At 40.4% G+C, this 24455-nt stretch overlaps 3 protein-coding genes and 1 non-coding gene across 4 annotated transcripts; 1 reads left to right on the forward strand and 3 right to left on the reverse strand.

Annotated features, from left to right (window-relative positions):
• Window positions 1-6532: 6532 nt before the first annotated feature.
• Window positions 6533-6997, reverse strand: LOC133832132 (uncharacterized). The gene has a single exon (XM_062262516.1). It carries the CDS (start codon window positions 6995-6997, stop codon window positions 6533-6535), a length of 465 nt encoding a protein of 154 aa, XP_062118500.1.
• A 1540-nt stretch (window positions 6998-8537) lies between these two features.
• Window positions 8538-9389, reverse strand: LOC133832133 (uncharacterized). The gene has a single exon (XM_062262517.1). It carries the CDS (start codon window positions 9387-9389, stop codon window positions 8538-8540), a length of 852 nt encoding a protein of 283 aa, XP_062118501.1.
• Window positions 9390-9539: 150 nt separating this feature from the next.
• LOC133832135 (uncharacterized) lies at window positions 9540-11048 on the reverse strand. The gene has a single exon (XM_062262518.1). The coding sequence runs from the start codon at window positions 11046-11048 to the stop codon at window positions 9540-9542; it is 1509 nt and encodes a 502-aa protein (XP_062118502.1).
• Window positions 10387-10493, forward strand: LOC133833572 (small nucleolar RNA R71). Its single transcript, XR_009892945.1, has one exon. It is a non-coding gene; the product is annotated as a small nucleolar RNA R71 (small nucleolar RNA).
• Window positions 11049-24455: the final 13407 nt, after the last annotated feature.

The following is a 24455-nucleotide window of genomic DNA, read 5'->3' on the forward strand; positions in this document are numbered from 1 at the left end:
GGGTTTGGGCCAGTCCTTCACTTCTTCGATCTTGGCTGGGTCTACTTCTACACCATTTTTAGACACAATGTGTCCTAGAAATGCCACCTTCTCAAGCCAGAATTCACATTTTTTAAACTTAGCGTATAATTGATGAATTTTGAGTCATCCCAACGTCAGTCGTAGGTGCTCTTCATGCTCGGCTTTCATCCTTGAGTAAATCATTATGTCGTCTATAAACACCACAACGAACTTATCCAGGTAGTCCTTAAATACTTGGTTCATAAGATCCATGAATGTGGCAGGTGCGTTCGTTAATCCAAAAGACATTACTAGAAATTCATAGTGTCCATATCTAGTCCAAAAAGCCGTCATTGGGATATCTTCTTCTCGTACTCTTAGCTGATGATACCCTGATCGCAAATCTATCTTCGAGAATACCGTAGATCCTTGTAGTTGATAAAAAAGATCATCTATTCGAGGCAAAGGGTATTTGTTCTTGATTGTCACTTTATTTAGTTCTTGGTAGTCGATACACATCCTCATATTCCCGTCCTTTTTCTTGACAAAAAGTACTGGAGCTCCCTAAGGCGAATAGCTCGGTCGGATGAAACCTTTGTCTAGAAGCTCCTATAGTTGTATCTTTGTCTCCTTTAACTCGATAGGTGCCATTCTATAGTGCACGAGATGCATGAAGAGCCATCTGGGTGAATGCCAAGCGAAAGCTTACTACTTGTGCGGGGTGGTGGGACACCTCAAGAAGGATTGCTTAACAACGAAGAAGGAGGAACTAGGGAAGGTGGACAGCTTGACTCCAGCTCGAGTGTTCACCTTGACGCAAACAGAGGCCAAGGCTAGTCCCTTAGTGGTGACAGGTCAGGTTTCTAACACTGGCTCCTCTTATATTGTATTGATTGACTCTCGTGCGACACATTCGTTTGTTTCTAGTAAGGTAATTGATAGATTGTGTAGACCTAGTGAGAATTATACTACGGGGTTTGGGATTATACTGCCTACAGGGGAACTAGTAGTTTCTAGAAGATGGGTTAGAGCACTGTCAGTGATGGCAGACAGTAGGGAACTATTAGTAGATTTGATCAAGTTGGGTATGGATGACTTTGATATGATTTTAGGGATGGATTGGCTGACCAGAGATGGGGCCACTATTGATTGTAGGAGGAAGATTGTGACTTTAAAGCCTGAGGGAGAGGACCCCTTTGTTTTTTTGGAGCTGTGCATGGACCCCGCATACCTATGACATCATCATTGAGAGCTAGAGACCTATTACAGGGAGGTTGTATAGGTTTTCTAGCTAGTGTGGTGGATACCACCAGAGTTATGCCAGTAGGACCTAGAGAGACCAGATTGGTATGTGAGTTCTTGAACGTGTTTCTTGAGGATTTACCATGACTGCCACTGCACAGAGAGATTCTGTTCATCATTGAGTTAGCTCTGGGTACTGAGCCAGTGTTGAGGGCACCATATAGGATGGCTCCGGCAGAACTGAAGGAGTTGAAGATACAACTGCAAGAGCTTCTTGATTTGGGGTTTATTAGACCTAGTTTCTCACCATGGGGCACTCATTTTTGTTTCTGAAGAAGAAGGATGGGACTTTGAGAATTTTTATAGACTATGTTGCTATATTTTAATACACGCAAGTGCACGTATCATACAAGTAGTACTCACACAGGTGAGGTCGAACCCAAGGGAATTGCAGCTAAGTACTGACAAAATTGGATTTATATTTCTATTTGGTAACAATAAAAATTGGTTTTTAAAATTATAATGCAGAAAACACAACAAGCAAAACAATAAATAAAAAGGATTTGACAATGGATGTGAAATTAGGAATATGATTTCAATTGCTTTGATTACCCAATTGTTAATACTAGTCAACTATTCTTCTTCCTCCTATGTGATGACAGATTATAAAATCACCTAAACTCTTTTTAGATCATAAAGGTACTAAATTGCATTGTCAACTATTGCTTCTCTGAGATAGTACAACAAACAATTCGCACTAAGCAATAATCTAAAAGTCACATAAGCTATGCGAATACTTTCGTTTCACATCAAAACCTATGTTTATTCATTTAGAGCATTCCTAATATTCACTTTTCAGATTTCACATTAGGATCATGAATCATGCTTAAGGTGATCAATCTCAAACATGTATTGAGCACAAAAAAATGAACAAATCACATAAACAAGGAATAAGGAATAATCAAATAGCATTAATCCATGGAATAATCTCAGTCAATATCCATCAAATCCCTAAATAGGAGTTTAGCTCATAATCTCAATATTCATATCCATAATCAAATTAAACATAAACAATAACATAGAAAATTTAAAGAAAAAGAGAATGAAACTAGATGGGGAATTGTCACAGATCGCCCACGCTTGCTCCAAGCTTCTCCTTCTTTTCTTTTTACCTCCACTTTGTCTCTAGCCTCTAATTCACGCTTTTCCTCCCCCCAAATCGCATCAGAACTCGTTACCCTAAATTAGCCCTTGTGAATGGACCAAAATTCCATTCATTTAAAAATCTGCCGAATTTCAATTTCCAGCAACCTAGCGCGGTCACTCTCTACAGTAGCGAGGTCGCGCTACTCTCTCAGAAAAGGCATTTTTGACAGCTTTACGAATTTTTGTGCTTTTTGGCATCTTTTTCATTCTAAATCATCCCAATCCTTCAAAACTTGAAAATAAACAAAAACAACACAAAACAAGCATAAAATAGAAAAAAACAACCCTAAACCTCTAAAATACTTCCTAAGTAGACACACTAAAACAAGTCTAAAACTCGCTAATCAAACTCCCCCAAACTTAACATTTACTCGCTCTCGAGTAAAGAACTCTAAACAAACCTAAAAACCTAAAATCCTAAAACAACTAAACAAAGACAAATCAAATTGACAACGACAAATCAAGCCTCTAAATTATGTTTGTCATGCTCATATAGTTTTCAGAAAATCCAGCCATCATGATAATCTAGAATTTTGATCAAAATATTTCTTCAACTCACTCAATTCCAAACAAATATATGTTCGCGTGATCATGATCAATAAATAACATGCATTTGAATCTATTTAAACTTACCAAATTACTCACTATAACCATCAAATCTTATTATCTCATATGCTTGCATCACTTACTACTCTCCACTAATATAGACAACACATGCTCAAGAATCAATAGGGCTTTTATAGCTTATAACGATAGGCTTAGGCAAGGGTAGATGAGATGTCATTTAGGCTCAAAATTACCACAAGCATACAAGCCATACAAACCACACTTGATATCCACATTACAGTTCACAAACAATCCCAGCATTTCTTTTTTTTTTTTTCAAGATTGAGATAATTCACACTCAGATTTTTTTTTTCTTTTCAAACTACACTCCGCCAAACTTGTTTTTTTATTATATGTTTAAAAGGAGTGTAGTTTACTTTCAATATCTTTTTTTTTTTAGGAATAAACAAGTCTCAATCTTTTTATTTATAACACTCCACAATACACCATATTACAAAACCAATCCCCCAATCATCATTCACTTGTATGCTCACGGTAATCATTCAAGGGAAAGGAAATATAATAACATGTTTAAAGTAAGCTCAAAATAGGTGTCAAAACAAAGAATGTAACATTAGGCTCAAAAAGGACAACTAGGGATTAAATTAATCAAGGTTGGCTTGAAAGGCTCAATCATTCCAAAAAAATCGCCTAAATCATCTTCCTAAGTATGCATTCTCTATGATTTCGCCTCAAGTAGCAAGCAAGCAAGTTCTAAGCATAATCATCCATCTTTCCTTAAACCAAAATTAAGCAAGCGTAAATATCATCAAATGCACGAGATTTATCTACAAATCATGATCAAGCTCTCACATATTTAGATAGACCCAAGCAACTCAAAGAAACATTCAACCAAGCACACAGATTTTGTTCAATTTTATGGCTTTCATTTCATCCAACTATACAAGCAATCCATTCAATCATTATCATCAGCTAATCATCATTAACTTGATTTATCAGACAATCTAAACACCCTAAACAAGACACACTAGCACAAGACACACATAAAAGACAAAACATAAACAAGACAAACACTCAAACAACAATAAATTCCTTTCCCCCAAACTTAATCTAAACATTGTCCCCAATGTTTTATAGAAAAGCTAAGGAAAAGAAACTTACTGACAACTCAAACATCTCACGACGAAGGACCCTCACCACCATCTCCCTCAGGTGGAGGATAACCAAAATGCGGTGGCTGAGGAAACTGGGGCAACTGACTAGTATCAATGCCAAAATGTGATGCAAAGGCCTGCTGGTATCCATGCTGGTACTGAGCCATATTCATGCTCCATAAATGATGTTCTTGGAAATTGAGCTCCAACCTACTCATCCTCTCTTCCAAAGAATAGGAAGAAAGAGGACGCCTAAGTCGGGCCTGAGATAAAGTACCACCTGCAGAAACAACACTAGGAGGACCAAATGTTTTGGTCTTGTTAATAGTAATGGTGTCATAAATCATAGGAGTCAAAAGCTCCTCAGCCTCATGAAATTCTACCCCAGCTTGCAAGCACAAACTCGTTATCAAACTAGGAAAATATAACCCCGCATTTTGATTGAATAATGAAAATTGTATTTGTGAAGTTATAATCCTACCAACATCAATAGTCATGCCAGATAAAACAGAGTAAAGTAACACCGCCTTATCAGTATGGACAGTAGTCAAGTGACCACTAGGTGTGAGATTCGCACAAATGAAATTTGACCAGACTCTTTTCTCTCTAGTTAACAAGTTGAAAGGGAATCCTGTCCTAGTTTGCCCATGATAAATCCATTGAGTCCTGGCTGGAGTCAAAGCAGTCAAAATTCTATCCCAGGTACTCTCCTCACACAATTCATTTTTCAAAGCTTGATACTCATCATTGTCATTTGTGGGCAACCTAAGGAAATCATTAATTGTTTTGCTGTCAAAATGGACGGTTTTCCCTCTAACTATGGTCTCCCAAGAATAATCATGGTCAAAAGCATTGGCATAAAACTCTCTCACAATTGGTATCACAGCAGAAATAGGCGGGGAACAAAAATATTTCCAATGGTGAGCGTTAATGACATTGACATACTCTGCAGGAACAGTAAACTCTTCATCAGCATTGGTTGCAAATCCCCTCTCCTGAATTAAACTCCTAGATTTTTCAATTTTATACGTAGACTGAGCAGGGGCAGAGGTAAATCTAGGATTAGTGAATTCAGTGTCAGGTTCCTGAGTTTCAGGCACTTGTTGTATTTGTTGCACTTTTTTACTTCTTTTCTTGGAAGGAGCCATATCACAAACCAAAATAATAAAGTACTAGAACACAAAGGCTACACCCACAAATAGCAAAGAAACACAAGGAATTGACAATTATGGATGCACCAACAACAATTTTCAATGTGAAAATGTATGCCAAAATTAACCAAATTGAAACAATACCCAAGCACAAACAAGTATATTATGACCAATAATGCCCAAATAGAAACTCAATTTGATCTCTAATGCACCAATTCTTCACATGGAACAAAACCCCTCAAATTAATGCCCTAGAATAGTCAAATGCAAATTTCCCTCAAGTTTCAATGAAATTCAACCAACCAATTGATAGGAATTCACAAGCATCACAATAATTTCATCAAATTCAATCCAATTTCAAGAAAACAACAAGAAATTCGAAATCCCCAATTGTTAGGTCAAAATTTTCCCCAAAGTTTTTTTCAATTTTTTTTCATCAAATTACCAAGAGAAATCTTTGAACCCATGAACATTTAAGTGCATGATCATCATTAAGCACTTAGAATCTGAAGAACAACCAACAATCTCAGCCCAAACAATAAGAAATTCGGATTCTGTCATGGAATTCAATGAAAACCAAGAAAAGACACAAAATTCATATGAGTAGGACTAACAATGGAGGATCACATTAATCTATGCTTGTAAACAAGAGATGAGTTCAAGAAAATATACCTTATTGTCACCTTAGTGTGGAACTCGGATGAAGAGAATTAAAGAGGAGAAGAAGAAAAAAAAGAAAGGGAAGAGAGGAAATTTGAAGAAAATGAAAGAAAATCGGGTTTCTTAGACTTTTAAACACCCTGGTACGCTACAGCGCGGTCGCGCCCATCCTGGTACGGTTGTGCTACAATCCTCCAAAGCCGCTCAGGTGCGGCGTCGAGTGCGGTCGTGCCCCTCATGGCGCGGTCGCGCTAGTGGCCTCATTTGGCCTGGGCCTCTGTGGGAGCGGTCACGCCCCACCTGGCGCGGTCGCGCTGGTTGGCCAGGTTTGGCTGGGCCTCTGTGGAAGCGGTCGCGCCCCACCTGGCGCGGTCGCACCACCTGGCCAGATTTTTTTTTTCTTTTTTTTTTTTAGTGTAAAGACTACATAATTAAATAAAAAAAATATAAAACTTATAATGTCTCAAACTGAACAAAAATTACTGTAAAAACTTGGGGTGCCTCCCAAGAGCGCTGTCGTTAACGTCATATAGCTGGACGCTGATTTCCTCTTTACTGCGGCGCCAAGAGGATGGCAGACTTGGCTTGATCAAACTGACCACCCAAGTAGAGCTTCAACCGCTGACCATTTACTTTAAACTTGCCAGTCTTTTCACTTGTTACTTCAACGTAGCCATAAGGAAACACTTGTAATACTGTGAAAGGACCAGACCATCTCGATTTCAGCTTGCCCGGAAAAAGTTTCAATCTTGAATTAAAGAGTAATACCTGTTGACCTGGTTGAAATTCCTTCCTGACAAGGTTCTGGTCATGCCACTTCTTAGTCCTCTCCTTGTAAATCTTGGCGTTCTCATAGGCTTCGTTTCTAAACTCCTCCAACTCGTTCAATTGCAAAAGCCTCTTCTCACTAGCTGCTACCAAGTCCATGTTCAAGGTCTTCATGGCCCAAAATGCTCTATCCTCAAGTTCCACTGGAAGATGACACGCTTTCCCAAAGACCAACCTATATGGTGACATACCAATAGGTGTTTTGAAAGCTGTTCTGTATGCCCACAAAGCATCATCGAGCTTCTTAGACCAGTCTTTCCTCGAGCTCTGTACCGTCTTCTCCAAGATTAACTTAATTTCCCGGTTGGAAATCTCAGCTTGTCCATTACTCTATGGGTGATAAGGTAATGCTTTTCTATGTGTAACTCCATATTTCGCAAGTAACACTTCAAATTTCTTGTCACAGAAATGACTCCCCTCATCACTAATAATAGCTCTAGGAGTACCAAACCGAGTGAAAATATACTTTTGGAGAAAAGTAAGAACTGTTTTACCGTCATTAGCATGAGTTGCAGCCGCTTCCACCCACTTAGAAACGTAGTCCACAGCTAGCAAAATAAACAGATTGTTGTAGGATGACGGAAAAGGACCCATGAAGTCTATACCCCACACATCAAATAGTTCCACTTCTAAAATACCAGTCATAGGCATCTCGTTCCTTCTTGAAATATTATCAGTCCTCTGACAACGATCACATGCCTTGACAAACTCATGAGCATCCTTAAAGAGAGTTGGCCAGAAGAACCCACTTTGTAGAGCCTTTGCAGCAGTCCTTGTCCCACCAAAGTGACCTCCACACTGCAGACTATGAAAATGATTCAGGATAGAGTACATCTCCTCTTCAGGCACACATCTTCTAATTATCTGATCGGCACAGTGCTTATAAAGGATTGGCTCTTCCCAATAATAGTGCTTTACCTCAGAAAAGAATTTCTTCAATTGTTGTCTTGTCATGTCAGGAGGTGTGAAGTTTGCAGCTAGAAAGTTGACATAATCAGCAAACCATGGAACCAACAAACTTTCCTTTAAAGAAAACTACTGCTCATCAGGGAACTCATCATTTATCTGGACTTCCTTCATATTTTGACTCTCTTCTAACTCCAATCTTGACAAATGATCTGCTACTAGGTTCTCGGTACCCTTCTTGTCTCTGATTTCTAACTCAAACTCCTGGAGGAGAAGGACCCATCGGATTAGTCTTGGCTTGGCATCCTTCTTGGTCATAAGGTATTTGATCGCCGAATGGTCTGTGTACACAATAACCTTATTCCCGATTAAATATGGCATGAACTTGTCACAAGCGAAGACGATGGCCAACATCTCCTTTTCAGTAGTAGCATAGTTCAACTGAGCATCATTCAAGGTCCTACTAGCATAGTAGATGGTGCGAAAAACCTTGTCAACTCGTTGACCCAACACGGCCCCGACAGCATAATCACTTGAATCACACATCAACTCGAACGGAAGCTCCCAATTCGGTGCAATGACTATAGGTGCCGAAATCAATTTTTTCTTAAGAGATTGAAAAGCCTCCATACACTCCTTTCCAAACTCAAAGGGCACTCCATTAACAAGAAAACTAGACAATGGCTTTCATGTGCTCTCTCAAAATTCTCAACAATTTTTCAGTCTCCACATCAGAAAGTGAAGCTGAAACTATAACCGGAAGTGTCTTGTTTTCACCCAAAAACTCATACCTTAGATGGTTAGGAAGTACCTTCAGTTCTAACTATGGGGGTTTCTCAACTGAGGGCAATGACTTTTTTGGTACTGCCCCAAGCTCTTCAAAGTATTTCCTCCTTAATGGCCCATAAGAATTAAGCCATTTTGCGTACTCCATAGCTTCCTTTCCATCTTGATCACTAACCTCATCTTCAACCAAACTTAACTCAAGAGGATCATTTATCAGTTTTCTCTCTTCCACTAAATTACCCATTACATCCACCGAAAAGCAATTGTCACTAGCTTCTGGATAGGTCATGGCCTTGAGCACATTGAATACAACTTCTTCTCCTTGCACTCTCAACTTCAACTCACCCTTCTGAACATCTATGAGTGCTTGGCCTGTTGCCAAGAAGGGTCTCCCAAGGATAATGGGAACATTGCTATCATCTTCCATGTCAAGAACTATGAAATCGGCAGGAAAAATAAACTTGTCTACTTTGACAAGGACATCTTCAATTACCCCTCTTGGATGTGCCAACGAACGATCAGCTAGTTGCAAAGTTACAGTTGTGGGCTTGGCTTCACCAAGTTGCAATCTCTTGAAAACTGACAATGGCATCAGGTTGATACTAGCCCCCAAATCACAAAGAGCATTTATTCCCTCAATTCTCCCAATAGTGCACGGTATTGTGAAACTCTCAGGATCTCTCAGTTTAGGAGGGAGCTTCTTTTGCAGTATAGCACTACACTCTTCCGTCAATGCCATAGTTTCAAAGTCCTCCATCTTCCTTTTCTTGGACAAGTTGTCCTTCATGAACTTGACATAGCTCGGCATTTGCTCTAAGGCCTCCGCAGATGGAATGTTGATGTGCAGTTTCTTGAATACTTCCAGGAATTTAGTAAACTGCTTGTCCATGTTGTTCTTACGGAGCCTTTGGGGGTAGGGAATCTTTATGTGATGCTCAATACTGAATGGTGGCGAAGCTTCTTTTGCTAGTATGCCTTCAGTAGCCTTCTTCTCACTGTGTTTCTTTTCCTCTTGTGTCGGTGCCTGTGCCTGTTGATCCTAACCTACTTCTTCAACTGGCTGCTTCTCGCTTGGTCCCTCATAATTCTTCCCACTTCTTAACATGATTGCCTTGCAATTCTCTTTCGGATTGACTTCAGTGGTGCTAGGCAAGTTACCTTGGGCACGATTAGCCATGAGAGTAGCCAATTGTCCCATTTGGATCTCCAAATTTCTAATAGAAGACCGAGTTTCAGCCATGAATTGGTTTAACACATCTAACTGAGCATTAGAATTTCCACCAGAATTTTGTTGTTGCTGATGATGAGTGGGCGGTTGGGGTTGTTGTTGCTGCCTAAATCTCGGCTGAAAGAACCCCTGTGGCTGTTGTTGGAATGACTGTTGTTGGTTTGACGATTGGCCTTGCTGATCATTCTTCCAAGAAAAGTTGGGATGATTCCTCCACCCTTGATTAAAGGAATTGGAGTAAGGGTTATTGTTGCTCTGTCGAGGAAAATTCCCAATAGCCTGAGCTTGCTCCATAGGCATGTTGTTTACATCAGCATACTGACACTGTTCATAGGCATGAGGGCCCCCACATAATTCACACAGAGTTTGGGCCTGTTGCACTGGAGCTGTTATTACATTGCCTTGCAATTGCTTAGTCAAGGCCTCAACTTGAACGGTCAATTTTGAAATTGCATCCACTTCATACATACCGGCCACTTTCCTTGAAGAGCTTCTTTCACTTGGCCACTGCTGATTATTCATGGCCATTTCTTCCAACAAGTCATAAGCCTCATTGGCGCTTTTTCTCATAAACGCACCACCAGCTGCTGCATCAATGAGTGTGCGAGTAGTACCACACAACCCATTATAAAAATTATGGACTAGCATCCATTTCTCTATTCTGTGATGCGGGCACTTTCTTATCGATTCTTTGAATCTCTCCCAAGCTTCATAAAGAGACTCATTATCCAACTGAGAAAAATTATTGATCTCTCCTCTCAACTTAGCTGCTTTAGCTGGAGGGAAAAACTTGGAGAGGAGCTTCAGTGCTAGATCATTCCATGTATTGATTGAGTTAGGTGGCAAAGATACCAACCAACTCTCAGCTCGCTCCCTCAGAGAAAATGGGAACAATCTAAGTCTGATAGCATCATCACTAACTCCATTCATATTAAATGTCTGACAGAGCTCCATGAAGTTAGAGAGATGCATGTTTGGGTCTTCAGTGGGTAGTCCCCCAAATTGGACTGTGGATTGAACCATCTGAAGTATGGCTGGCTTTATTTCGAAATTTTTTGCATCTACGGTGGGTGGTCTTATACAAGACTGGACCCCTATCATTGTTGGCAACACATAGTCCCTCAAGCTACGGTCGGGTGGATTCTGACCATTAGCTGGGTCTTCTATGGCACCCCCATTATTACTGTAGTTGGCCATAACTTCCTCTTGCTCAATCCTGTGTACAACTCTTTCCAACCTTTTGTTTCTTCTGTTCTGCCGGCAAGTCTTCTCTATCTCAGGATCAACAGGCACTCTTACAGCTGGTCCTTGACGTCGCATAAACCAATGGTACCTGAGATGAGATAAGAAGAATTTGACACAAACAAGTTAGCAAAAAGTGAAAAGAAAACCAAATTAGAATTTAATCCAATTAACGTAATATTAACTAAACAATTCCCCAGCAACGGCGCCAAAAACTTGTTGCTATATTTTAATACACGCAAGTGCACGTATCATACAAGTAGTACTCACACAGGTGAGGTCGAACCCAAGGGAATTGCAGCTAAGTACTGACAAAATTGGATTTATATTTCTATTTGGTAACAATAAAAATTGGTTTTTAAAATTATAATGCAGAAAACACAACAAGCAAAACAATAAATAAAAAGGATTTGACAATGGATGTGAAATTAGGAATATGATTTCAATTGCTTTGATTACCCAATTGTTAATACTAGTCAACTATTCTTCTTCCTCCTATGTGATGACAGATTATAAAATCACCTAAACTCTTTTTATATCATAAAGGTACTAAATTGCATTGTCAACTATTGCATCTCTGAGATAGTACAACAAACAATTCGCATCAAGCAATAATCTAAAAGTCACATAAGCTATGCGAATACTTTCGTTTCACATCAAAACCTATGTTTATTCATTTATAGCATTCCTAATATTCACTTTTCAGATTTCACATTAGGATCATGAATCATGCTTAAGGTGATCAATCTCAAACATGTATTGAGCACAAAAAAATGAACAAATCACATAAACAAGGAAGAGGAAATAATCAAATAGCATTAATCCATGGAATAATCTCAGTCAATATCCATCAAATCCCTAAATAGGAGTTTAGCTCATAATCTCAATATTCATATCCATAATCAAATTAAACATAAACAATAACATAGAAAATTTAAAGAAAAAGAGAATGAAACTAGATGGGGAATTGTCACAGATCGCCCACGCTTGCTCCAAGATTCTCCTTCTTTTCTTTTTACCTCCACTTTGTCTCTAGCCTCTAATTCACGTTTTTCCTCCCCCCAAATCGCATCAGAACTCGTTACCCTAAATTAGCCCTTGTGAATGGACCAAAATGCCATTCATTTAAAAATCAGCCGAATTTCAATTTCCAGCAACCTAGCGCGGTCGCTCTCTACAGTAGCGAGGTCGCGCTGCTCTCTCAGAAAAGGCATTTTTGACAGCTTCACGAATTTTTGTGCTTTTTGGCATCTTTTTCATTCTAAATCATCCCAATCCTTCAAAACCTGAAAATAAACAAAAACAACACAAACACAAGCGTAAAATAGAACAAAACAACCCTAAACCTCTAAAATACTTCCTAAGTAGACACACTAAAACAAGTCTAATACTCGCTAATCAGACTACAAAGAATTAAACAAGTTGACCATCAAGAATAAGTACCCCTTCCCAAGGATCGATGACCTGTTCGATCAACTGCAGGGAAAGACGGTATTCTCGAAGACTGATCTGCGATCTAGTTATCACTAGCTGAGGATCAAGGACGAGGATATTTCGAAGACGACCTTCTGAACGAGGTATGGGCATTATGAGTTTCTGGTCATGTCATTTGGTCTAACCAATGCCCCAGCAACATTCACAGACCTGATGAACATGGTGTTCAAGGACTTCTTGGATTAGTTTGTGATTGTCTTCATCTACGATATCTTAGTTTACTCCAGTTTAGAGGCGGAACATGAACAACATCTTCGACAGGTATTGCAGAGATTGAAAGAGCACCGGTTGTATGCCAAGTTTAAGAAGTGTGAGTTTTGGTTGCCAGAAGTGACATTCCTTGGACACATTGTTGGTGAAGATGGGATTAAGGCGGATCCATCTAAGATAGAGGTAGTGAGAGATTTTTTGAGGCCAAGGAATGCCTCAAAGGTTAGGAGCTTCTTTGGATTAGCGGGATATTACAGACGGTTCGTGGAAGGGTTTTCGAAGTTTGCTGCACCGATGATAGAATTGACACAGAAGAATCTAAAGTTCACTTGGTCCGACAAGTGTGAGGATAACTTCCAGGAATTGAAGCGTCAGCTGAAAACTGCTCCTATTTTGAGTCCTCCTTCGAAGGGAGGGAAGTTTGTGGTATATTGTGACGCATCGAGATTGGGATTGGGATGCGTGTTAGTGCAGAATGAGAAGGTTATTTCTTATGCATCACGGTAGTTGAAGGAGTATGAGCAATGGTACCCTACCCATGATCTGGAGTTGGCAGCGGTGGTATTCTCACTAAAAATTTGGCGACACTATTTGTATGGATAAATGTGCAAAGTATGCATTGATCAGAAGAGCTTGAAGTGTTTCTTCACCTAGAAGGACTTGAATATGAGGCAGAGGCATTGGCTAGAGTTGGTGAAGGACTATGATTGAGATATTATTTACCACCCAGGGAAAGCCAACGTGGTGGAAAATGCGTTGAGCTGGAGGGGCCCGGGACAGTTATTTAGTTCTACACAGATATCAAAAGAGTTAGCAGAAGAGATGACTAGAGCGAGGATAGAGCTGGTTGTGGGCCAGTTGGCCAATATCACCTTGCAGTCAATCCTCCTAGAGAGGATAAGAGAGGGTCAGATGGATGATACACAGTTGCAAGAGGTTAGAGAGAATGTCCTAGCCGGAGTAGCTAAGGACTATGTCATTTCGGAGACTGGGTTCGAATCTCTGTTTCGATTGATATGGGTATTAGGTGAGATATACTTGATGAATCACATACTACACCGTTCTCACTCCATCCATTCACCGCGAATATGTATTAGGATCTATGAACGTTATATTGGTGGCCTGGGATGAAGAAGGTTGTAGTGGAGTACGTGGCCAAGTGTTTGATCTGTCAGCAGGTGAAGGCTGAGCATCAACGACCAGCGGGGTTTTTACAGCCTTTGGGTATACTCGAGTGGAAGTGGGAGGACATTACTATGGATTTTTTTAGGAGGTTTACCCATGACAGTGGGGTTACATGACTCAGTGTGGGTGATAGTAGACAGTTACACTAAGTCAGCTCACTTTCTACCAGTGAAGACGACCTATATGGTGGATCAATATGCGGAGCTGTACGTCTCCATGGGGTTCCCAAGCCTATTGTATCAGATCAGGATCCCATATTTTCCTCCAAGTTTTGGGGTGCTTTGCAGAAGGCTATGGGGACTCAGTTGAAGTTCAGTACAACCATTCATCTTTAGACAGATGGATAATCTGAGAGGACCATTTAGGTATTGGAAAACATGCTTAGGGCATGTGTGTTGGACTTTTAGGGGTCTTGGAGTAAGTATCTCCGTTGATTAAGTTTTCATATAACAACAGTTATCAATCAACTATTGGAGTGGCTCCATATGAGATGTTATATGGAAGAAGTTGTAGATCACCCATTCATTGGGATGAGATGGGTGAGAGGAAGTATTTGCGACTAGAGTTGGTTCAGAATACTAATGAAGCTATTGAGAAGATCTAAGCTCGAATGCTTGCTTCGCAAAGCAGACAGAAAAGCTTCGCTGATCCTAAGCATAGGGACGTGGAGTTCCAAGTAGAGGACCACATGTTTCTGCGAGTGTCATCACTGCAAGGGGTGAACATGTTTGGGAAAAAGGGCAAGTTGAGCCCTAGATTCGTAGGACCTTTTGATAACCTAGAGAGAATCAGGCTAGTGGCCTACAGGTTGGCACTGCCACCATCGTTATCAAGGGTTCACGACGTATTCCACATTTCTATGCTTCGGAAGTACATCTCAGATATGACTCATGTGTTAAGATATGAGGATTTGGAGTTACAGATAGATTTATCATATGAGAAACGATCGGTTTAGGTCCTAGATTTGAAAGACAAGGTTCTAGGAAACAAGACAATTCCTCTAGTCAAAGTATTATGGAGGAATAACAAGGTCGAGGAAGCGACCTAGGAGTTTGAGTCAGCTATGCGGGATCAATATCCTAAGTTATTCAGGTAAATTTCAAGGATGAAATTCTTAGTTGAAGGGGATAGTTCTAACTACCCAAAATTGCTAATAGGGATTAATGCCTTGAAAAGCGTGTCGGGGGGCATAATTGCTTTATAGGTGTGTTTAATTGGTTAAATGCGTGACTATGTGGCAAGCATGATTAATATGATTACATGAATATATTATATGCATGTTTATGAGTATTAGATATTCATGTGGGCCATTTATGGCTTATAAGGGCATAATTATAATTTTGGCCCGTTGAGGTTATAAATGTGATTTTATGTGATATATGGTCGAGACCACATTATTATGTGGATATATTTACAGAATATGGCCCGAGACGAAAAGATTAGTGCAAACTTCCGGACGATGAATGGCTGGGCAAAAGCTTCATGGATCGTTGGGATCGTTTGGGTCTTCTGGGTTCGAAGGGTTTTGTTCTTCAGTGTTCTTGATAAAGAGATAGAAAGTAAAAGGTGAAAGGTAAATATGAAGGGATATATATATATTGGTCGAAGCACGGTTATAGAGGTAATCATGAGGGGTGATTGTTCGAGGCATGGGAAAGCGTAATAGCTGTCAAATCACTTTTTGGGAAACTACAAAGACATGATTGGTTGCCTTTTTTCGAGGAGGCATGGACGGCTCTGACAGATTTGATAGGGCATATGAAAGGTCAGTTGTCTAAGTTTACTTTATATTGGTCGCACTAAAATAAACTTGGGAGGCAAATGTTTATCCAAAAAGGCTCCTGATGACGTGGCAGGATTGACCTACATGTGGCGGGCACGTGACGACTTTAAGTGAATGAATCTTGTTCGACCATCGACCAAAATGTCATTGATTTATCAAGCATCACGCTTAGGTGCGACCAGTCTGGTCGCATACTTTCATTTACTTCCTTTTGGATGTGCAATCTTGTAATATTTGCATTAATTGTAATTTCTTTTATTACCTAGATACGTGAATCTTAATGATAATTAAGGCCCATCGGCCCATGTACTCTTCTTAAGCCTATAAAAAAGAATCAAAGGGCTCAAGGAATGGACTTTTGAACTTTTGATCTTTGTACTCTGAGAGAAAAATATAGTGTGATTATTCACCGAAGTTGTAATCTTCCCAAGGCTTATGAAACTCGTGAACCCTAGTTCATTGATCACAGTGTTGAGATTCAACAACAATACGAACACTAAGTGAACGTAGGTCATTACCATCCAATTGGGGCCGAACCACTATAAATCGTTTGTGTTGTTTGCTTTCCATTTGAATTTTTTCTTGTTTTCATCTCATTTTATATCGTTTATCTGACTCCGTGTCGTTGATCAATTTGAGGGTCAATAAATACAATGAGGGGTAAAACGATATTTTGGTCCCATCTCATTGTAGTTCGTCTATAGAGGATTGAGCCAAAATTATGGTTGTAACAATGGATAATTAATAGCGTATCTATATTTTTTATAGAGTGTTATATGAATTCATGAGTGCAATTTCGAGTCTTTAGTGGAGTCACGAGGAGTTAATAAGTTAGTAAATTTATTTGTTAGATTTATGATAACTTATTGGAGCTTGATTTCATAGGCCCATGGTCCCCACTGTACCTTGGATAAAATCATCTAGATAGTCTCAATTCATGTATTTAATTATCAAGTAGAATTATCAAAGTTGACTAGGTCAATTTTAGATAGTTTCAAAGAGTTATACAATTTTGAGAAGAAAAGATAACAAGTGCAGATTTATTAATTAAGATAAATTGGTATCTAAATTAATAAATAAGTTTAAATCAAGGTTCAAATTATAAATAATTAATTTGATAAATGATTTAATTAATTAAATCAATAGAAAATAATGCAGGCCTTGATTTTAAGTCCAAATGGGCTTATAATCAAATGGAAAATTTCACGGGCCTAAAACTAATTATTGTGAAAATAATAGAGTGCGTCTCTGTTCACCCAAATTTTTTTCAATTTTTTTAAAAAAAATAAAATTAAATTGTGAAATTAACTATTTATAATCAAAGCCAAAACTATCAGATTTGTTTTATCATTTAAAATTGTTTTATAAAATAAGATATTTTTGTTAGTTGGGATTTAAATAATTAGATATTTTCTACAAAGATTCAAATTCAAATTTAAAAATAGACTAACTACTTAATTTAAAAAAATTTAAAATATTAGAATTAAGATATTAGATATTTAAGATTATTGACACGATTTTTCGCCAACAATGAATTACGAAAATAACAAGAGTGAATTAGTGCTTGATGGTAAACCAAAGAAAGAAAATAACTCTCAAGAACATTGGTCTTTTTACGTGGTTCAGTGGTTAAAACCCATCTAGTCCACGAGTCTATGTTACTACTGATTTTCTCTCTCTATTTTGACAGAGTTTCGGTATTACAGAATAATCGTCCCCTTTCCTGTCCAATATTCTCAGTATTTATAGAGAAATTCATTGGACAGGTTTGGGTAACCCCGTGAGTCAATCACGAATTTGCGTATTTATAACATTTATTATGGAATATTCCCATTTATACTAGGATATGATCTGATCATGAAATAAATAGACTCCTAATATCTGGGGCATTAACTATCACATGCTGGCCATAAACAATCGTATAAAGTATATGGGCTCTTCGGGGATCCGCGGACACGCCATATCTTCAATTTATCACGAGCTGAATACATCGTCGAGCTCGTATCATGGAGGCCATGCCTTATAAATACTATAAGCTCATACTTATCAATTTATGCATCCCTAGCTCGTACAACCATCATGAAAATCGTGCTGTCTATATGGAACATACATGGACTCCTTGGCTATTTTTTCCATGCACTTATTTGCTAGCTGCATGCGACCTGAGGGAAAGACCCGTGCTGAAATTTGGATACACATTTGCCCCCCAATTCCCTGCTCGTGGTTTATGACGTCATATTTTGACCTACATAGTAGGGACTTTTAGATTTCTAAAGTAATAAACCATGCCTGCCCACTACTTGAGTACTGGACACGTGGAACACTACAATTGGCGTCTGTTCGAGTTTCGAGGACTGCAATAATTGTCTTGTCAACTTTTTGCCGCCGTTTTTTCCTTTGAAACATAGCCCTTGGATCTTGTATTGACCTAATCGGATGGCTCAAATTGATTTAGGCCGTTTACGTATAAATAGGGTATACAATTTCCACAGTTCATCACGTTTTATTCAAAAACTTCCTCTATCTTCTCTCTTCTGTGCTTTTCAAACCTTCTTCCTTCTTAGAGAAAAGGAAAACCCAAAAACTCTTTGTTGCAAGATATCTCCGACATCCGGTTGTTCAATTACTCAGGGGTGAGTCTTTCAGGCTTTGTGAGACATACTTCTTCAACTGACGAACACACTGTAAGTATTGTCGTTTCAAATAAACTCTTCCTTTAATAATTTATGCCTTTTATTTACCATGTTCATCCATGCTTTGCCGTAGTGGATATTAGGGTGTTTTCTCGATGTGTTTGGCACATAGGTTTCTGCTTTAGGTTTACTGAGAAGGTTTATAATATCTTTTAAAACTATGACATTCACGAAACTGTGTATTTTCTAGGTAGATTTGGGTAATTTATGGCAAATTTTAGGAAATACCCATTCGAGTTATAGAAGATGAAATATTAGGGTTCAAAAATTAGATTGCTTAGGGAACACGTTTCTTGGGTGGTTTTTTTTTCCAAACCGCCCCCCAAGGACAGTAGTGGCCGGATTTTCTGACACACGGATCCCTAAACGTCAGGGATCTATTGGGGTACCGAGGCGCGTAGCATAGGGTAGTGTGTGGGATCAGGCAACGGGCTGAGACTAACTCAACTCGTATATCATAGATATCATTCTCCCCCGTACATCCATGTCATAACCTTTACAAAATCTTAGGTCGTCTACTAAGTGACTCGTCATTCTTGTTTGTTAGGCGATCTAATGGTACCCAAGAAGAGCGTACCCCAGAAGAGCGTACCCAAAAAAAATGCACTTGGCCCTTCGTCTCAACAAACCAACAAGGGAAAAGAGAACACCTCTAAATCTCCTCTTCCTCATTTCGACCCTGTGGTGGAGAAGGAGATCGTGATTGACCCTAATGCGTTCTTCGAGGTAGAGACAATCGTCTCCAAGATCACGACCCAAGGAAGGGTCAATAAAATAATGTTGAGCCACAATATAGAGGTCGAGTATGGCGTCCTCATTGCCCGACCTCCGTTCGAAAGAGAACGGAGCTGCGCGCCCCTCCAGGATGACTTCACAGCCTGGAGGGACGAGCACTTAAAGGCAGGGGCCTTCTTTCCCCTTGCTAATATTTTGCTGACTTCCTCAACTTCATGAAGTTGGCACCGTTTCAGCTCCCCCCAAACTCATACCGACTTCTGGCGGGGCTAAAATACCTCTTTTTAAAACACCAGTGGGAGGTCCCCACTCCGATGGATATCCTCTACGTCTTCTATCTTAAGACCAACCCAGTGAAAAGAGGGAGAGGTGACGGGTTCTACTAGCTCAACAAATTCCAAAACTCAGCCTCGGTTATTGAGCTCGCCAGCCACCCCAACGACTATAAGGATCAATTCTTTATGTCGAATGGGTTCTGCAACTGCGAGCATCGATACTTCAACCATCCTCATAAGTCTTCTTCCTTTTCTCAGCTCGCGAAATCATTCTCTCTTTTTTAATAGACACTCTTTGTATTTATGCTAATTGAGTTTACCATTTTTTTTTTTTGCAACAATATTTGTGAGGATGGAGAAGTTTGCGACTTTCATGGGTCAGTATGACACCTTGTCCTGGCTTCTAGCCCACGAGAAGGATTACCGCCAGCTTGTGACTGACGTCATGATGCTGGCGTGCCAATTGATCAGTGAAGGCCAGACTTTGGCCTTAAGAAGGACACGGGCTACCCTTCCGGTAGTCCCTGCCTCCCCAAGATGGAAACCCTGAGGCTGCTAAAGGCGAGAAACAAGAAGAAGATGAAGTGCCTCTTGTGTGAAAGAGACGGGCTCCCGAGGCTGCTCGGGGTCCTGACCTAGAATGAGATGCATTGGGGGCAGCAGCCGGCCCCTCCGGCCCAGGTAACCCATACCCTTATAGGGAATTAAGTTGGGCTATTGCCGATTTCAGGCTAGTTAGATTTAACCCAAACCAGGTCGTCCACCACCACCCTAGAAATCCAGACCGTAACATAACCGTGCTCCAAAGCGTGGACCATCTAGTGTTGCGCCAAGATATGGGTTATCCTAAGGTACTGTTGTTGTAGACAACACCTCAACTTTTAGGTCAGCCAGTTTTGAGGAATATGGGACCAATCGAAGGTCGTGGCCTTCTTTGCTCCAGGGTTCCTTTGCCCCTGGATTTAGGCAATATGTAGACGAGTCTAGCCCCGAGGTAGAACTTGAGCCTAGACCTCCTATAATCCAAGAAATTGTAGACTTAGACTCCCCATCTCCTCCAGTATTCCCAAGGCCGGAGGTCGTGATAATAGACTCCTCCCCTAGCCCGGAGGGTAGGACTTTCATTTATTTCTTTTATGTAAATTTATGACTTTACTTGTGTATTAACTCCCTTCCTATTCTTTTCAGGCAAAGAGATGGAATGACCTGGAGCTCCCGACCTCCGCATAGTTTTCCAGGAGGGAATAACCAGCTCGAGTCCTGTCATAAAGAAGCCTCAGTACACAAAGAAAATGCCTCATGCGGCAAGAAATACCTCCAAATCTCCTGCTAAGGGGAAAGGTACGAGCTCAGCAGTGTTGACTTCCATCGTGATGGAGAAAAGGGTTCCTCCCCTGCCTCCTCCTCTATTTCCACCTGCTCCTGCTCGGGATCAAGTTATACAAGCTGATCCCCCAGCTCCGATTGTCCCCACCGCTATTGTGCGAATCCCAGTCAATCTTCAGGATCTAGAGAAGATCCCCGATACCTTTCGGGGGACCCTCTACGAGACAGCGAACCATGTGGTGGAGCACATATATAAAGCCAACCTGAAAGATCTGCGGACGATAGAAGAGAGGAGCCCAGAGAACGTTCTGGAATCCGCCTTGGGGATGACCCTCATAGTAAGATATCGTTCTTTATTGAAATTTTTTTCTTTTTTATTTTGCCCCAGTATTCGTCTAACTTGTCTCTTTATTTATGCAGTCTGTCCTGGCTCAGCACCGCAATATAGCCTGGGCCAGGGCTAGGAATGATGAGCTCCAGGCTGAGCTCCAAGCTGCCAAGACCGCCCTAGCCGCTGCTCAAGAAGGCGAATGAAGTGCCAAAGCTACCTTTGCAGCTGCTTAAAAAGGCGAGCACAATGCCAAGGCTGCCCTTGCATCGTCTCAAGAAAGCGAGCAGACCTCAAAGGCTTCCTTGGCTACTTTTCAGGTCGAGCTTCCTGAGGCCAAAGCCAAGCAGCTAGAGGCCGAGGTCGTTGTTAAGGAGGAGAGAGCAGCCTCACTGTCCTCCATGGAAGGCATACTGTACCATTGCTGGGCATTTAACCAGGACGAAAACTTCTCTTTCATGGCTCCCAAACTGTGGGATCCATACCTTGAGAAATTCAAAGCCCAGATTCTGCAAGAGTTGTCAGAGACAGGGGATGCTTCCACTGCGGGCAAGCAAGAGATTGAGGAGGTCACGTCCTTAGAACGCCCTGGAGGGGCTTGATGAAGCCTTCTTTACTTTTTTTTTTTATATGTGTTTATAAACAATTTGCCCTTGCGCTTAGTTCAAGGTTTTTCTCCTCGCGACAACGTGTTGATTTATCCCTCGTGTTGATTTTTCTCCTTGGGCTTAACTTTTAATCTATTTGTCTTTTCCTTGATTATCCCTCATGTTTAAGCTTTCTTATACTTGCACATTCAGGATTCTAGGAATCGATCATTATATTGGGATAGATATTTCGAGTTTGGTTATTTCCAAATTTAATGTGTTGATTTATATCGTACCTGTTATGTGTTAGACCTTGGACCTAGTTATATCCGGGGTTTTAAATATTTCAAACTTAGTTCGCGTTAGGTTTATTGACATCTTGAGCTTTTAGGAAAGTCATCGAATATTCAATTTTTCTAACTTCTAAGTTTTAGGCCTGGTTGTACCCAGGGTTTTAAATAATTTGAACTTAGTTCACGCTAGGTTTATTGACACCTTGTGCTCTTAAAGAGTCGTCAGATAATCAATTTTCCAAGCTTCTAAGTTTCCGACCTGGTTATATCCAGGATATTTTTGTACCTGGTTGTATCTTGGATTTTAAATTGCAAATAACTTGACCTTAGTCTGCAACCTTGCTCTAATTCTCCTCGGGTTATATGCCCTCCAAGTAACCAGAATGTAACGACCCAAATTCGCTAATAAGGCTTAAGGGCCTTGATTAGTGTGCCTAGAGGGCATAATGGGAATTATGTGTGACTTTGATGAGTAGATGCATGATTATGATTTAAAGCATGTTATATGACTATTTGAATATTTGAGATGCATGACTAGGTGTATTAGTATGCATGTAGGCCCTGACTAGGTTAGGAGGGCATAATCGTAATTTTGGCCAGTATGGGCATAACTGTTTTGATATATGTGATAAATGTTGAGACCACATTATTATGTGGATATATCTGTGATCTGTGACTCAAGACGATCCTAGTGAGCAAAGTAGCGAAAAAATCATGGCGGGGATTTATACCCGGCTCGTGGTGAGCCTAGGGGTATAAATGGGAAATTAGTGAGTATACAGGAGTCTATTTTGACATCGAGGAATATAATTGGAGATTAGTTAGGTATTGGGAATTAAGCGGGAAATATTAGAGACACTTGAGGAGTTAGCGGGAATTGGGTAAAATGACTAAAATGCCCCTAAGTGGATTAAAGGGTTTAGACTTAATAGGGACAGCATAATAGTCATTTGGCTTACAGGATTTAAGTGTTACTAAGGCTTTATGTTAGTGGAGATTGTAGAAAGTAATAGAAGTCTGGAAAGAAAAGAAGGAAAAGAAAGAAAGAAAAAGGAAAGGGAGAAAACAGAGAGTTCCTAAGGTCGGTTTATGCTTTCTTCATCAATTTCTTGAGAAACTTTGAAGCAAAGCTCAGGAGGGAGAACTGAGTAAGGCTGAGCATCAAGAATCCTAAGCTAGGCTTGGAGAATTGGCAGAGGTTTAGCAAGAACACCCTAACACTTGAGGTAAGGTTCTATAGTTTCTTCAGTTTCTGGTTTTGGTTTTTGAACTATGGTGCATAAGCTGAGTTTGATGGGAACTTTAGGGAATTCATGCGAAAGGTTGAGGGAGAGCAAGCTAAGGAGGTGTAGAGGTTGTCTTGAAATTGAAACCCCATTAAAGGTAAGAATTCTAAGCTTCTAACTCAGATGTTTTAACTGGTTTTGCTGAGTTTCTGAGCTTAGGGTCAGCTATTGTGAATTTTGGGATTAGAGATGCATGTGATTGGGTTTTGAGTATTTGGGGTGCTTGGGATGAATGGAGTATGTTCATAAGGTTGTTTTTGAGTTTGGTAAAGGTTTGGAGAAGTTTTGGTTGAGTTTGGTTCGAGCAAATCGCAGGAAGGGAAATTTGGTGTTTGCCTGTCTGTGACTAGCGCTACAGTGCTAGCCTTTGGGCGCTGTAGCACTAGGCCATGCATGCTAAGGGGATTTTGCTTCTGTTTGTAGCGCTGTAGCACCCTCCTAAGAGCGTTGTAGCGCCGCCCTGCTTTCAGAAAGGGATTTTAGGGTTGTTTGCAAGGGTTTTTGACCAAGGGTTTGGGGTTTGATTCCACCACCTTGTTTGGTGGAACTAGGACTTCCCGGGGGCTCAGGATTGGCCCCGAGGCTAGGTTTTGAACTTGAGGATCGATGATGACTTTGGCCTATGGTTGTGTTTAGGTGAGCGCTAGGGCTCGAGAGGGATCGTGCTCAAGGAGTCAAGTGATCAAAGCTAGCGAATCGAAAGGTAAGAAAACTGCACCCGGTTATATGTTTGTGATGGGACTAAGTGCTCCCGATATTTGTATCGTGTCAATGATGGTATTATGCCATGGGACATGTGAAAATGGCCTAAGGGTGCCGTACATAATATTTTCGCACAAGGCGCAGCTTGGCCACTGGTAGCCAAGGACATCTTAATATTCACTGAGCTCGGTTTAAGCGGGCCGGAGTCAGTGGGATAACAGAGGGAGCATCCTGAGGGCGCTAGCCCTAGTTGTCACTTGTGAACTGATATATGATATGAGATGACATGGTTAGTGTGTTGAATACTTGATTATACTGAATGATTATATGGTTGAGAACTTGTGATGCGATATGAGATATTGATTTGTCTGTTGATTGCTTATGCTTTATTGTTGTGTTTTCTTGTTGGGCCTTGGCTCACGGGTGCTACGTGGTGCAGGTAAAGGCAAAGGCAAGTTGGACCAACCCTGAGATGGAGAGCTGAGGGGTTAAATGTACATAGCCAGCTGTTCGATCGCCATGGTCGAGGAGTGGATCAGGACAGGGATTGCTTAACTGTCTGTTTTGCCTTAATATGGCTTATTATTG

The sequence above is a fragment of the Humulus lupulus genome, chromosome 4 (assembly GCF_963169125.1).
Source record: "Humulus lupulus chromosome 4, drHumLupu1.1, whole genome shotgun sequence".
Classification (NCBI taxonomy): Eukaryota; Viridiplantae; Streptophyta; class Magnoliopsida; order Rosales; family Cannabaceae; genus Humulus; species Humulus lupulus.